General features: G+C 46.6%; 1 protein-coding gene across 3 annotated transcripts; it reads right to left on the reverse strand.

The window, feature by feature from the left end:
* Positions 1 to 495: 495 nt before the first annotated feature.
* On the reverse strand, positions 496 to 8,246 carry LOC148824228 (uncharacterized). 3 transcript variants are annotated; one of them, XM_088927643.1, is made up of 5 exons: positions 7,956 to 8,246; positions 5,305 to 5,670; positions 4,247 to 4,606; positions 2,108 to 2,211; positions 496 to 1,146 (listed from the first exon to the last, which is right to left on the reverse strand). In XM_088927643.1, exons 1-5 carry the CDS (start codon positions 8,002 to 8,004, stop codon positions 928 to 930), a joined length of 1,098 nt encoding a protein of 365 aa, XP_088783769.1. In that variant the 5' UTR covers positions 8,005 to 8,246; the 3' UTR covers positions 496 to 927. The 3 variants fall into 3 exon arrangements, with proteins under 3 accessions (XP_088783769.1, XP_088783770.1, XP_088783771.1); XM_088927644.1 differs by having other exon boundaries at positions 4,247 to 4,603; positions 7,956 to 8,227; XM_088927645.1 differs by lacking the exon at positions 4,247 to 4,606 and having other exon boundaries at positions 7,956 to 8,111.
* Positions 8,247 to 14,402: the final 6,156 nt, after the last annotated feature.

Raw genomic sequence — 14,402 nt, forward strand, 5'->3', positions numbered from 1 at the left:
AATGAAGTTGTAAAGCTCATCCAATTGTAATTACCCTGGGAATTAGTGGATATTTCTGGTAACATCCCAGGATAACTGACCAGTACTCTGAGCTGCTGAGACAGTGGGAGTGACAGTGATAAGTGATGTGAGTTACTCATTTCTAACCTGTCTTCTATCCAAAAAGAAAAGCTGATGTGCTTCAGGATCCTTTCTAGTTTTTTATGAGTGTTGTGTTTTCTGGTGCATGGTTGAAAGGTTGGAGCCACAATTACTTCCGATTCCAAATGCATTGATTAAAGCGCTAATTAAACAACAATGAAAATGATCTAATTGAACATGAGAAAATACATTCAAAACAATAAATTGGTCTTACTAGTGATGCCATGAAGTTATTTGTGCAGAGCAAGTACTTCAGATCTGTTCCACTTTTTTCACACAATTCATGTATTGCATTGGTTTCCTTCAAAGTGTGATCATGAGTGCAGCTTCAAGGTTAAACAATGCAAAACAGGATTGGACACATCAAGGATGCATTTATTCCTCATTAAAATTTCTGCAGTTTTCAGGAGCGACAGCTTTGTCTCTTAAATTAAAACATAATGTCAAGTTCTATCAGAGACATTTATCAATGTATAATCATGCAGATTCTGATTTAAATGGCTTCTTGTTACATCTGGGAAACAAATTAATTAGCTGCACATCAATAAGCATGGCTACATTCATTGGCATGTTGTAGGCTGTTAGCACTCGGAAGTAACGTCGGTAAGGCAGAGATCAAAGATAACGTCGGAAAATGCTGATCAGCAATTACTTTAAATATCACAACGATTTCCACTGCATTTCCATTCCATCTCCATATCCAGCTCCGTGAGCAGGCAGCGGATGAACGGCCGTCTGTTCTGTCTGTGCCTGGACCGGCAGGCGCGTTGGGAAAGACTCGCCCCGTCAGTCCTTGCTGTCCGCAGGGACGTGGCTGGGGCTGACGTAGTAGTTCTCGTGCGGCTGCCGCGCGTGGGGGTTAACGTAGACCGAGGTGTCGGTTTCCTGCAGGAGGCTGCTGTCCGGAAAGCTGCAGGGGGCCCTCCTGCGGGGAGGCTTCACCCCGCTCATCTCCTCGTAGATGGGGACGGGGGCTCGTGGCTTTGAGCGGCAGCACAGCTTGCCCTGCGGCACAGAGAGACCACCAAACCTCATCAGCTCGCCCTTCGGGGGCACCGAGGGTGTACTTGACTTCTGCCTCGGGCTGCGCTTAGACCAGACTTCCCTTTCCGTGCCAGAGCTGCTGTCCAGGACTGCAGCAGTCGTTTTCAGCTGGGGCCCGAGTGCTAGATGTGGCTAAACTACTTGAATGAAGGACTTAAAATATTGAAAGCAATGCACAAAGGAAGCATCGTTATGGATTTACAAAATGCAGTGTGAGCATAGGTAATATACGTCGATATTTTATTAGCCAAAGCCTTCTAAGTAAGTTGCATGAACAATTAAAAAAAAATGGACAGACCCACAGTCAGCCATTCTACATACTACTTCTGGAAAATCAGACCACAAGAGCTGCCCCAAAAGCTGGAGAGAGAATCATATTGTACTCGGTGTGCTATTTGTGCATCTGCGTCCTTATAAAAACATGTCTATATGCAAAGATTGTCTACCCCCATAAAGAAACACATTTTGTTTAAATTGTTTTTTACAATCTGGAACGTTCCAAGTCAGTGGTTCTCATTTCCCCAGAACGACATTTGCTGGCTGAGCTCTGTTACCTAATTAATCACTTAAACAGGTTAATCTGAAGTCTTCGCTGGGTTTCGGTTCTTAAACGCGCTGGATAGGGGCGGGAGATGGCACTTTCAACTATTACAACTCTTTAACTTCAAATCCCCGCTAATTTGACCTTGAAAAGGTTTCAATTGCAGACTGTGGTGCGTTGGCTCGATTTAGAAGAAGATTTAGAAGATTTAGAGCTGAGCTGGAATGACACTAGAATCGGGAAGCCCCCTTCTAGCCAAAAGAAATCGAACTTAACAGTTCAGTTGCCTTCTTATGAACACACGTCGGCCAAGACCAGACAGATGAAACGTCCAGCACTCTCTGCTGCTTGCGGAGTGTCCAGTCAGCCGGGGGTACTCACGTAATGGGCTCCGAACAGCACAGTGACGATGAGCAGGAGCAGCGCCATGCCTCCGGAGATGGCGTAGAGCAGAGGCGGGTAACTGGAACAGCTGCAGATGGCCTCTGCAGAAACACAGCAGGACGCTCTTGAGCACAGCTTGCATGGGAGGCGCAAAGTGTCCGCGCCAAGAACCGGGGCTCCTGGGCCTGCCATCACAAGGCACGAGTGCGCCGCAGGAGCCCAGAGGAGCTGTGAGCCTCCGAGAGCTCGGCAACTGCCTCGCCACAGAGGGGAGGAGGTGCCTGGAGCCGGCGAGTCCCTGCCTCAAGTCCCTGTCTAGGCACAGACACTGCTGCCACAGGGAGTCGTGTTAAACTGGAAACTGACAATGTCGTTTTCAGTCATGCTACCACAATCACTGAGAAAAATGCCAGCTTATTCCATAGCCTGGGCTGTTTCACTGAGGCGTAGCTGAAGATTGGCTTTGCTCTTATATCTTCTTAGGTATAATGGAAAATAGACACAATACGAAGGAACAGATACAAGGTACCAGACAGTGTTGGAGTCCCCATAGGGAGCAAGGTCTTGTTTGTAAAGTCCATGCTGTACTCGTGAGGGTAACACTGTCACAGCTGACTAATTCTTGTGGATATGCAAACAGTTCCCTGTGTTGATTAGACTCAAGGGTCTCCAGGATGAAGCAATTTTTTTTATGATGGGAAGATCCATTTAATAAAAGGTTGTGCTCCGGCTGGCATACGGTTCTGTGAGTCTAGGACAGGACTGGGATGTTTGAGCCACCATTACACCTGTCAGCAAGCAGAACTCCTCTCGGTGATTTGGGTTAGAGGTGAAAAAACAATGTGCGACTCACATAAAGAGTGAACGAGATCTGTTTTAGTGTCGTATATCGGCTGTTGTATTATCTCTCTACAGCTGCTTGACGGATAAGCAGTATTCCATTGAATAGCAATATTCAGTTTTGCACAGATGTGATGCCGAATTGACATGTCAATCACTTTTGATTTCAAGGGAAACTTCTGTGTAAAAGATGCACTGTGATCAGGCCACATTAGAGACTTCTCCCTTTTGCTTAAGTAAATGTCACTAGCTGGTTTTTACAGTAGCTCTGGGTCTCTGTATCTGCTTTGAACAGGGGTCTGAGGACCAAGGCAGCCTCTGTAATGGAGGTTAAAACAGCCAAAAGCTTTTGCAATGTTGCTTGCTAGCGTGCCTCTTTAATTTATGATGAGGAATTCAGCAAGTCATAGTCATCTGAGGAAGTGCCAATACTGCCCTGTCAGATTCCCTGCTTTGAGGGTGAAGCCCTCTTTATAAGGGGGATACGTTACACAGCAATGAAAGAGCACTTGCACGCTTGGTCATGCAAAAACTCAGCCACTATAATTATAACTCATAATGACAGGCAAGAAGATTTATGGGGTGGCTGTGGCTTTTTTTTAATCATGAAACCTGACTTTCAGCGCTCGTGGTAGGAGCTGGACAGATGATGCAAGCCCAGTTCCTGTCTCTGAACCACACGCACCGCACTCAGGAAGCTCCAGAAAGTGGACTGACTCCATTGTTTATTGGACCTCAGCCCTCCTTCCTCCTTGGCCATGAAAAACTGTTTTGTACCTGCAATTCGGGGCACATGCCTGCATTGGAGCTTCTGAGAAGCAATCTCGTACCCCTTGAAGTTTAGACGGAAACTGAAAAACTCACTTCCTTCCTGTCCAAAGGTTCAGTCCCTGCTGCTGCTCTGAAGCTCAATCTTATTGTACAGCTGTGGTCTGACCAAGACACTAACTTTACTTGGGACAAATAAGGTCAGAATTTTAGAGGAACTGAAGCTATTTTTGTGTCTTAAAACACAATGTGGTTTTGAAGTCGTGAAGAAGACTTGCCTAAAAGACGTGGAAGGAAGAAATGCAAAAAAAATTTTTTTAGCGTTAAAGAAGCTACTTCTACATGAAATAACCCCAGGAACCTAAACAGGTGATTTTCCACAGTTGTATTTTTTCCAGCACTAAAAATACTCCCCATTTGACAAAAGCAATAATGCAAATTCTAGTAAGAGATGCTATGTTATGTAGGAAAGGCTGAACTAGAGTAGAGCAGAAGGCTTCAAACATGCTCTGAACATTTTCAACCTACCTTGCACAGAGATAAAGTAAGTTCTCCTCCCTAGAATGCGCTTGTTCTCTTGCTTGCCAGGACGCAGCAGCTCACAGCTGTACAAAGCACTTTCATTGCGCTGCAGGTTACTAATAGTGAGCTTATAGGTCTGGGTACTGAGCTCTCTTTCGAACTGAAGGCGACTCTGGTGCAGTCCGTTTTGTCCATTATGCCTCTGTTCTCTGGAGTGGTACAGCACCTCCACCTCTGCCCCTGTCCTCTTTCTTTTTAAGCAGAAGCCATCCATAAAGCTGTCTGTGCCTTCAGCAGGACAGGGGATCACAGCAGAGTCCCCTTCGCGTGTCTGTAACGGCACTACTTCCACAGAGGGCATTTCTTCTGAATAAGAGACAAGAGACACTGCTTACTACATGCCTGCTCTAGAAACCTTCTGCCACACGCCTGCTCTAGACCTTTGCTGCACAACTGCTCTAGAACCGTGCTGCCTGTCTGCTTCAGAGCCTTGGCAGCTCCCGTCAGCTTTCGTTTACAGCAATCAAGTTGCGTGACAGATAAAAACAGCAAGAGAGCACAAACGTGATTTTCAGGTTAAAACCATCACGTCTCCGTTAAGTCATGAGCATAAAGGCCTTGGCTGTACAGTAACAGAACCAGAGCCTGCAAGACTGCTGTAAACCATAAGGAGAAAAAAAAGATAATGTGTTTTGTAATTGGATTTACTGAGACCTGGTGTTTAAAAGGACTGACTCCCGTTTAGCAGCAGATCTGAAACGTACATATCGGTGTCTATGAGAGAAGACAATTAGAAAGCTGCATGTTAGGTAAAAGTATTTCAAGGGTCTTCAGTATTAATTTAGGGGATGGAGGTGGGACTTTGACAAAACGGGGGGGGTTGGAGCTGTAGCCTTTTTCCTCATCCCCAGCCGACCTGCCGGAGCGTCCTCTCAGAGCGGAGTCGTGATCCAATACCGCAGTCCCAGGGTCAGGAATCCCAGCCGCCTGCAGTCCGCCAGCCGGCACTGCCCCCACGCCAGCGGCCAGACAGAGGGGGCGTGGGGAACCCCGTGATCGCCTACCTGCTCTTTCCACAAAGACGAAATAGTCCCTCTCCCCTGAGACGTGCCGGTCCAGGGGGCTCCCGTTGTACACGAACTCGCAGTGGTACAGGCCGGTGTCCCCGTGCTGCAGCAGGGAAATGGTCACGTTCAGCTCGTTCTCCCGGGGCTCCCCCTCCAGCCGCAGGCGGTCCCTGAACGAGGGGCTGACCGTCCGGTCGCGGGCGCCGGAGCGCAGAAACAGCACTTCCTTCTCCGGGTTCTGGCACTTCTTCCGCAGGTAGAAACCAATGGGGGAGGTGCTCCTGTCCTGGGACAAACAGGAGATCTGCACGGAGCCCCCCTCTTGCCTTTTGAGGTACACCACGTCTGACAGCACCCCCAGATCTGAAAGAGAGGGCAGGAGGAAGCAGATAAGGCAGCAAGCCACAGCAACGAAGGCAGGCGAAGACTTCGGGATCTTGGCTGGGTCTTTTATTGTTTTAACTCAACATCTGGGACTCCTGGTAACCTTGTTTTTGAGAAAGCAGTAAGAAACACGAAGACTGTAGTAGAGAACTGAACCACTGACAGAATTCTAATATCATACCATCTGTTTCCACAGGATATAAGAAGTCAGGAAGGAGGATTATCATTTTCTACAGAGAACTTTTTTGGAGGGGAGGCTGACTGGTAATCTTTTTCTTAATTTGACAGGCTCAATGTTACGCCTTATGAATCATGCATCTCTTTATCTACAAGGTTTCCCTTACAAAGTTCAAATTTAACTTTCTTCTGACAGGGACAGAGTGTGGAAGACCTGTCTTCTTTTGACTCATATTTAGCATTTACTCATCCTCAATCTGCTGTATTGGAGGCCTGTGCTCTTGAATGTCACACCTTTGGTACTCCCTCTGTTAAGGCACACAGGTCTGAACACAGCTGTGTTGATGCAGAACTACAGGGCCGTGGAGTCTGGGGTTAAGCGTCATTTTCTTATCGGCAACTGCTACATCTAAATGTGCAGCCATATCATAAAATCAGAAAGCAAATGTCGAACATCCATATGCTGGGCGCATCATCTCAAAAACCACTATCGTGTACTTGGCCATTTTTATTTTGCAGATTATAAAATATGTGCGACAACCTCACAACACGATCACTTGTCAAATCCAGTCAGCGCTGGTGTGGCTGCACAGTGCTTTTTTATTAATACACACGGAACACATAGTTTACCCTGTCATCAAGAATGTATATAAGAGTTTTATTCCCCATTGAAAGATCAGTGCCTCACTGTCTTTAGAGATTGCGGGACACCCTGTGTGCAGTCTTTGGAAGTTTGGAAGTTGTGACCCAAGCAGATCATGAGCCTATACACAAGAACTGCCAGTAGGCAATGTAATAATTTATCCCCCCCCCCAAAAAAAAATACGAGCAAGCCAAGGTTTAAACACGGGCAATAAAGGAAAGTGAGAAAACAGTCTCTACCTCCACGCATTTGACAACAGACCAGTGGAGACCCCGCAATCCGACAGAAATTAACGGACGTCTCCATTATTTTCCCCCCATTATCAGCGGGCTGACAGAGAGGACACGCACCCTATTGGGGGGAAAGGAGGGGACAGCTTGGGGAAGACAACGCATTTCTCCCCCTCCCCCTCCGAGACCCCGCTGTCCCAGTCTGGGGACTTTGCAAGGGACTTGACCGTACGTTAAATGCCGATATTATCTGCTCCACGCTGCGGCCACCCCGTGCCCTGTGCTCTCACATCAATGAGGGGCTACGCACGCGGCAGTCGCGCGCACCCAGTGACCTAATTGCTCCCCAGCCAGCAATGTGCGATTCCCTCCAGCTCACCCATGTGGTTTTCATGCTCCTAGCACAGAGTTAGTAACGCCAGCAACCGGGCAGGAGAGCCTTGCTTTTCCGTAGCAGTGTAGCCGGGGAACAAGCACTGCTCATCTTAGCTGTGCTGAATTCGAGATTCGAATAAACGAGAGACAGCCCCTCAAACCGGTTATCCGCGCTGTTGAGGTTCGTCACGACAGGATATAAGAATCGGTTCGTGCCCAAGGAATAACTCTTTATAATTCTTTCAACCCAGGTTTCCGTTTCTTTTTACAGAAAGAGGTGACCTTGTCCTTTCTGAAACAGGCTCAGTCCTTGGAATTCAAGAGTTTGAGACCGACCCGTACGCGTCTGAAGCCGAACATAAACATAAATATTTTCGGCAATCCCGTAGTACAATTAAAACTGGAGCTGAGTCATTCCGTGAAAAACAAAGAATATTACAGCGTTAGAAGTCTGCTTTCTAAATCAATCCTCGCTTTCAGATTCGCCTTTCGGAACAGGTGTGTTTTAGTGGATAAAAGAAAACTGTTGACCCAAATTTATTAAGAGCATTCTTTAAAATAAGCACGCCACGAGTTTTAAGTGCTGTAACACTTTCCAAGCCGTTTACATAAAAATCTCAGTTACTAACTGGGGAAAGAAAGAAGTTCCTACGAAAGCTACTAGTTACTTATCCTTCTACAGATGCTCAATTATTTCTTCAATTACGGGCAACAACACGGTAGATTGGCGAAAACAAGGTGAGTGGATTGATCTTGATGTATAATTATTGCATTCACGTTTCAGAAATAAGGCTCCTATACTAGCTTAAAAGTTGGACTAGAAAAACATGTCGACTTACCAACTGCGGCTGAAACGATAATCGGTATCAACCAGCCTGCATGAAGCATGATTGATCCCTGTGACACTGTTTTTATTCCCGAATGGAACTCCTTAAGGAGAAGCACGTCACTTAGGCATAATGCACGGAAATGAAAATAATAATAATGCTAAATAAAGAGATATACTTTTTAAAATAAAGTACCAAAAGGAGAAATATCAAAGCAAAAGGCAAAAAAGAACTAGACAAAACGATGTTGAAAACATAACATCCACAGATGTCGCCTTTCTGGAAAAGGATTGCTCTGAATGCGCAAATAAATAAAGACAATGATCGGAACTGAGATAATGCTTCTGCTAGACAGACAGCCCCGCCTCTCCTCCAGACTTCTTCCTAATGAGAAGATTTCGGAACGCCGGGAAAAAAGAAGCGGTACGCTAGCTCCCCGGGATCCATCGAATCGATTGGGACCGGTTCCGACGATTTCCGATTAAATTTTGCCACTGCGGAAAAGTTTTTCCCCCTTTTTCCTTTTTCTCTTGTTGGTTCTAACGCGGCGGTGCGCTGCCCTGCTTCCAGCACACAGCCTGTGTAGATGTTTCAGACTCTGCGCGTCTGCGGACCGTCGCAGGACCGGAGGCGCAACGTCGAGTTTCAGAGACTCCCAGCCCGAGGGGAGCCTGTTGACTTACTGGAATCGCCAGCTGTGTGATTTTTCAACTCTTATCTTGCAGCTGTGAATCCCGCGTCCGCACGCAGAGGAGGAGCAGCAGGAGGAGAGAATGTGAGCAGTTTCTTCTCACCCTGCTGAATTGGGCATCTCCGCTCGGCGACCCAGAGCCCTAACCCAGCTCACGGCATGACCCAGGAGGGCGCCTTTACCGCCAGAGCCACTGTCCCGCCGGAGGACGGCACAGAGGGGGCGCTCACCTGCCCCATCATTCTCTAACGACAGCAGACCACCGTGAGACGGGTAAAATGACCTCCCGGTAGCTGCTGACGCGTGACTCCAGTCTGTCTCTGTAACTTTTGGAGCAAAGCGCGGCGCGGTACCGTCAGTCCTGCCCACTGGACCAAGAGAGTCAAGTCTGCCTAGCTGCGACAGATCCTGCCGGCGAAAGGGTCACACTTACAGCGTGCCTTTCTTTTATTTTGGTGTTTTGTAAGTAAAACCTTATGTGATCTTAACGGAAAGGAAAGTCATTCCTGTTCATTCCTTTATTGCACATTGATAATCATAATCATAATAATAATGTAACTGTAGGGCTCGTGTGATGGTGGTTGACATTGCAGTTTCTTGACAGTTTATTACAGAACAGCCGCATTTACCACACAAGTTCTCAGTCGCTTACTTCCCGTTCTCCCCCTTAACCAATCAGAAAGCAGAGAGTCACAGTACCGTTAACCTCAGCCACCAACTGCACCCAAGAATCCACACAACCCAAAACCCTTCAAACCGCTCCACTGAGCAAAACACACACAGAACCTAAGCCTACAATAATAATACTTCCTCACACTTATATAGCGCTTTTCTGGACACTCCACTCGAAGCTCTTTACAGGTAATGGGGATCCCCTCCACCCCCACCAGTGTGCATAATCCACCTGGATGATGTGCCAGTCCGCTCCCCACACACCAGCTCTCAGTGGGGTGGAGGACAGAGTGATGAAGCCAGTTCAGAGATGGGGATTATTAGGAGGCCATGATGAGTATACATCACTATACTGGGGCATTAGGCCCCACGCAGAGCGCAGAGTGAGCACCCCCTACTGGCCCCACTAACACCTCTTCCAGCAGCAGCCTTAGTTTTTCCCAGGAGGTCTCCCATCCAGGTACTGACCAGGCTCACACCTGCTAGGCTTCAGGGGGCTGCCAGTGGTGAGTTCCAGGGTGATATGGCTACTGGATTTGAAATGCTTGAAATCCTTCTAAGTTGTCTTAAAAGGTATCGAATTTTTATAGCATCTGTAAGATTTGTTTTACAAAGCTCCATATTGAATTACTTTCTGTGTACAGCTGTGTGGGATCTTGCTGCGTGAAGTATTGCTGGCCCCAGCTTGTCGTTCACGCTATTGAACCGTCCAGTACATTCATTCACGGGCCTCCGAGGCGACGTCTGCGTTTGTTCCACTAGAGGGCAGCATACCAACACGTTCAGGGGCAACTCGTTTTTCTACGTGTAATTTGTACAGCACGCTGTCATTACTAAAATCCTTTTGTGCAGTTACAAAAGTGTTCTGCAATACAGAGCTCCGTGTTAGCGTCGATAGGAAAGAAAAACAAAACAAATGTGCGATCATAGATTTGTTTACATTTGTTAACAAATTTTAAAAGCTAGAAATGAGAGAGAAGCAACGCCGATCTATAGGCTGTGGACTGTAAAGTGCCTGATGGCTCCCATTAAGGCCGGGAATTGTGTGGCGTCTGTAGAACAGTAGTACATCGTCTTTTCCACACAAAATTGAAATTTGCGTTGTTGTAAACTGCATTAATGACATAAGCGATGGTAAAACATTAAATAAAATTCCTTTGTCTGCAAGAACAGTGTATGTGTTGTCATTGGTCTCCTCAGGACGGGTAGCTGCAGCGTTTCTGACAAACGTGACAATCCGAACTTTAGAATAATTTAAGACGCGTTACAAAAGAGGGTGAATGGCGGCACAGTGGTTCGCAGTGAACCCCTGGGTTCAATCCTGGGGTGCTGTCTGTGTGGAGGTTGTATGTTCTCCCTGTATTTGCATGGGGCTGTGTCCTTGAGCTCTGCCTGCGCTCCGAACAGAAAGGATGCAGTTTTGAAAGAAAGACAGATGCAATTTCCCGTTACCTTCATGAAATCGAGAAGAATGTCCTGTACAGAGTAGCTGTCAGACGGATCCTGTGTATTGACTCACAGCTCCTGGCACATCTGTGCAAGCGGCACCACCGTGAAAATGTGATAAAATCATAACCGACGCCGTCAATCCCAGCAGACATTTCTGATGACTTGGCACATGTGGCGCAAGCTGGTAAGGCAAGGAGATGCCACTGGAATGCTGTGATGGGATGCCGAGTTTCCATGCTGCATGTTGCTCACACAGAAACCGCCACTGGGAATAGAGACCAGTGCCATTTACAACAACAGGCTGTCACTCCCCACTGCAGGAGAAACAACTCAACGTGAAGCACTGCTCGCATGATGAAGGCTGTAGAAGGCTCGTATACGAGCATTATGGGTGATCCCACTGAAATCTTTCTTTATTGAACGTTGCTCACGTTTGTTATGATTTGATATTATTTAATTAATTCGTTCACTTCTGGCAACCTGCGGAGTAAGAGGAGGGAGGAAAGTCCTGCTCTAACAGGATAAAAGACAAATAAGTCAATAATTGATCAAATCCTCGCCTCAAGCCTACCCCTCCCAGCTGGCGAAAGCCCTCCAGCAAGTGCTAGGCATGCGGGCCCTTCAGCATAAATACATCAGCCAGATAATTCTGCACTTTGTGAATAATTCTCTACCTGTCCCAGCTGGGCTCTTCTGCCTGAGAATCCTGGCACATTCAGTGCCATTTTCTGCATCAACAAACAGAGAGGAAACTTGTTTCACAGCTGAGAAACAAGAAAACAGTGTACTGTAATTTACACACACACACGCACACGCACACACCTCACCATGGCTGTTCCAGTTCAGTATGGCACGCCTTCTGTCATTGTATCACCTTCTTATGTTCTTGTACTGAGTTGTGTGTGCCACCTGTTCGGTTTTCCGGAAGTAGCAGTTTCTTTAAATGTTCATTTCTGGATTTTGAGTCTTCAAATAGAAACTGTTACCGGTCCCCTTCTTGCAAAGAGTGTGGGGAGTCGGCTGCCCGTCAGTTTGCTATTGTTCCGCTGTCGTTGGGAGGCTGAGACAAGGCAAGAGCTGGCACTGGGTAAAGCTCCAGACCCAGGTGGTAGTGGAACAAAACAAACAGTCAGTCTGTATTGTGAGTGGAACTGAAATGTCGATATGTTGCACGACAGTTTGGTGTCCTGACATGTTTTTTAGTGAGAGTTTCTTCTCTCAAACCACAGTGCATTGTTGCAGGTCCTTACTTGTGCTTAACCAAAGAACACTCATCTTCGTATAAAGCTACATATTTCTTTGATTAGAGACATTTTATGTTCATGGTGATGAAAGGGGGAAGAAAGAACTCTCCATTTCAGCCATCGTAAAGTACATCACCTTTATGTATTTGATCGGTTTTATTTTTTGGCTACTTGTTTTTTCAAGTGATTTTTTTTCCTGCCCTGTTGTTTATATCCCCCCTGATCTAGAACTGATCTTTAACTGCCACGTCTGAATCAGCCCTCGTCATCGTGATAGCCCGTTCCAGACGGGATGGCTGGACAGTCATGGCCCCCGAAAGGCGCAGCCCAGTCACAGCTCCCTGCTGGTCCTTGGACAGCTGCAGCTCTCACCAACAAGCTACTCCACCAGCCCGAGCTGGATGGAGGAGAGCTCTGGGCTGTGGGGTTCAGAGCCCGCATGGAGCAGTGCTGTTACAGCCAAATACGTCTAGAATTCCTTAATGCCTAACCTATACCTATAATGAGCACTTCTGCCTGGGGAAGCTTGGCACATGTGACACAATTTTATGCATCAATTTAACAGACACTCCAAGAAGACCTGTTTAACAGCACAGGCATTAAAAAGCAATATCTATCTATCTCACCAGGCAGGATGATGACTGAAACCTGAAAACAAATTCATTTCCTGGTTATTTTTGTCCGCAGAGAGCTGCTCTGTCGGTTTCAGCTCCGTCTCGCACCTCTCTTGTCATCCGACCACAATTCAAACAACGTTTATTTTTAGCAGACTTTTAATCATGGCATTTTCACTGTGACATTGCGTCTCTCTAAATGTGCTTACTGGCGTTTGCTGATTCAAGAGAATACCATAGGGATAAAAGGAACCGAGTGATCAAGTCTGAAGATATTTGGAAGGGGAAAAAGCAGGATCTTTTGTTTCTTCTTCAATGAATCACCTACGAAGCGTCTCATTCCTGCCGTCTCCTGTCCCCATATTGCAATGCGGCTCCAGTCCAGCCTCCAGACCTTGGGCTTTTCCAGGGCTTGTGGACCACTGTGCCCTGTATGTCAGTGTCCTCCTGCTCAGAGACCCCCAGGCCTGGCAAAGTGGTTGCTGAATTCCCCCCAAGTTGAAAACACATGCTTGGGTGTGAATCTGACCGGGAGTTGCAACCACATGTGTCGATTTTTCGTGTTTTTGTTGGTTGTCTTGCCAAAGCGAAAATAGAATAAAGGCAAAATCATAAAAATGTTCAGTTACTGTTTTTGGCCCATTCCCTGGTGCTGCTGTCAAACAGCAAACAGACAAGAGTCTTGTAGTCTACCTTTCCCCAGCTACTTTTATCAGGTGGATCGACAAGCTGTGAACATATTTTTAATACAGTTGAACGTCTCTCATGACTCTATAACACAGCCGTACTCCAGCACCAGGATTGGGAACACTGGTGCTCTCTGTTTCTGGAATTAATTTCTACCTACAGATTTTCCTTTCAAAAACAATAAGCCATTGTGTTGAGCAACATTCTATTCATAGTTTTTTTTTTATATTTCAAATGGAGCTGTGTGTACCTTGCACTACTTACTGTACCTCTTCAGTCTGTTGGAAAGAATTTAGTGAGGCCATCTCGCTTAACGACCTGTGGGACTAAACGTGCTGGGTAACAGTATTGGCCAAAGGCATGTTTAGAGGCCACACGCGAGGCGTGGAAAAATTAGCAACAAAAATGTGAAACACTACCTGTATGCCAGCACATACTGTGCAGTATCAGCAAAAAGAAGACTCCTGATGGGGGAAAGTGCAGGTACAGTAGCAGAGAACGGTCAACTGTTTTTGCTGCATTTAAATCCTGTATTCGAGTTCTGCTGTTGAGGAGTAGTCATTGCTATCCCGGTTATCAACGTGGAATAGCCAAACCCAGTTCTGAGGCCCTCTAGAGAGGAGGGCTTCCAGAACACAAAGGCTGGGTGCACATTTTTTGGAGAAAGAAGAACGCAACTTTATCTAGCAGGTAAAGTAAAACGAAAAGATTTTAAAAAAACACACACACACATTTGCCTGAACGTCTGAGATGTGGGCAAGATAAGCGGGTAAGGGCCAGGCTCTGAAAAGGAAACACCTGGCACACTCCTTGCTATTGAGCATGTGGTTTACTGTTGTTTGCTACATTTACTTTCGTGGCTGCCCTGCTGAAGAGTTCCAGTAATTTGTTTTAAAATTGGAAGCCCTCCATACCTTCCAGGTGAGCCCTGGTGAAATAGAATAGGCATGTTCATAAGCCTTTTTACTTTGTGAATGAATACAAGATATTGCAGCCATGCCCAGACACGCACTTGATGAAAGTCAGATGGGTGGAGCCGTACTGAACTTGGATGGGCCTACTATGAACAGGAAACACGATCGTCGTGCTTTCTGCTTCTAAG

This window comes from Atractosteus spatula, chromosome 11 (assembly GCF_055471065.1).
Source record: "Atractosteus spatula isolate fAtrSpa1 chromosome 11, fAtrSpa1.hap1, whole genome shotgun sequence".
Lineage (NCBI taxonomy): Eukaryota > Metazoa > Chordata > Actinopteri > Semionotiformes > Lepisosteidae > Atractosteus > Atractosteus spatula.

Bases quoted from the DNA above. Each gene is read 5' to 3' on its own strand.
- LOC148824228 (XM_088927643.1), bottom strand. From the start codon at position 8,004: ATGCTTCATGCAGGCTGGTTGATACCGATTATCGTTTCAGCCGCAGTT. The intron at 5,671-7,955 runs GTAAGTCGACAT...CCTCTCTTTCAG, and splicing joins TATCGTTTCAGCCGCAGTTG to ATCTGGGGGTGCTGTCAGAC. The intron at 4,607-5,304 runs GTAGGCGATCAC...TCTCTTATTCAG, and splicing joins CGTCTTTGTGGAAAGAGCAG to AAGAAATGCCCTCTGTGGAA.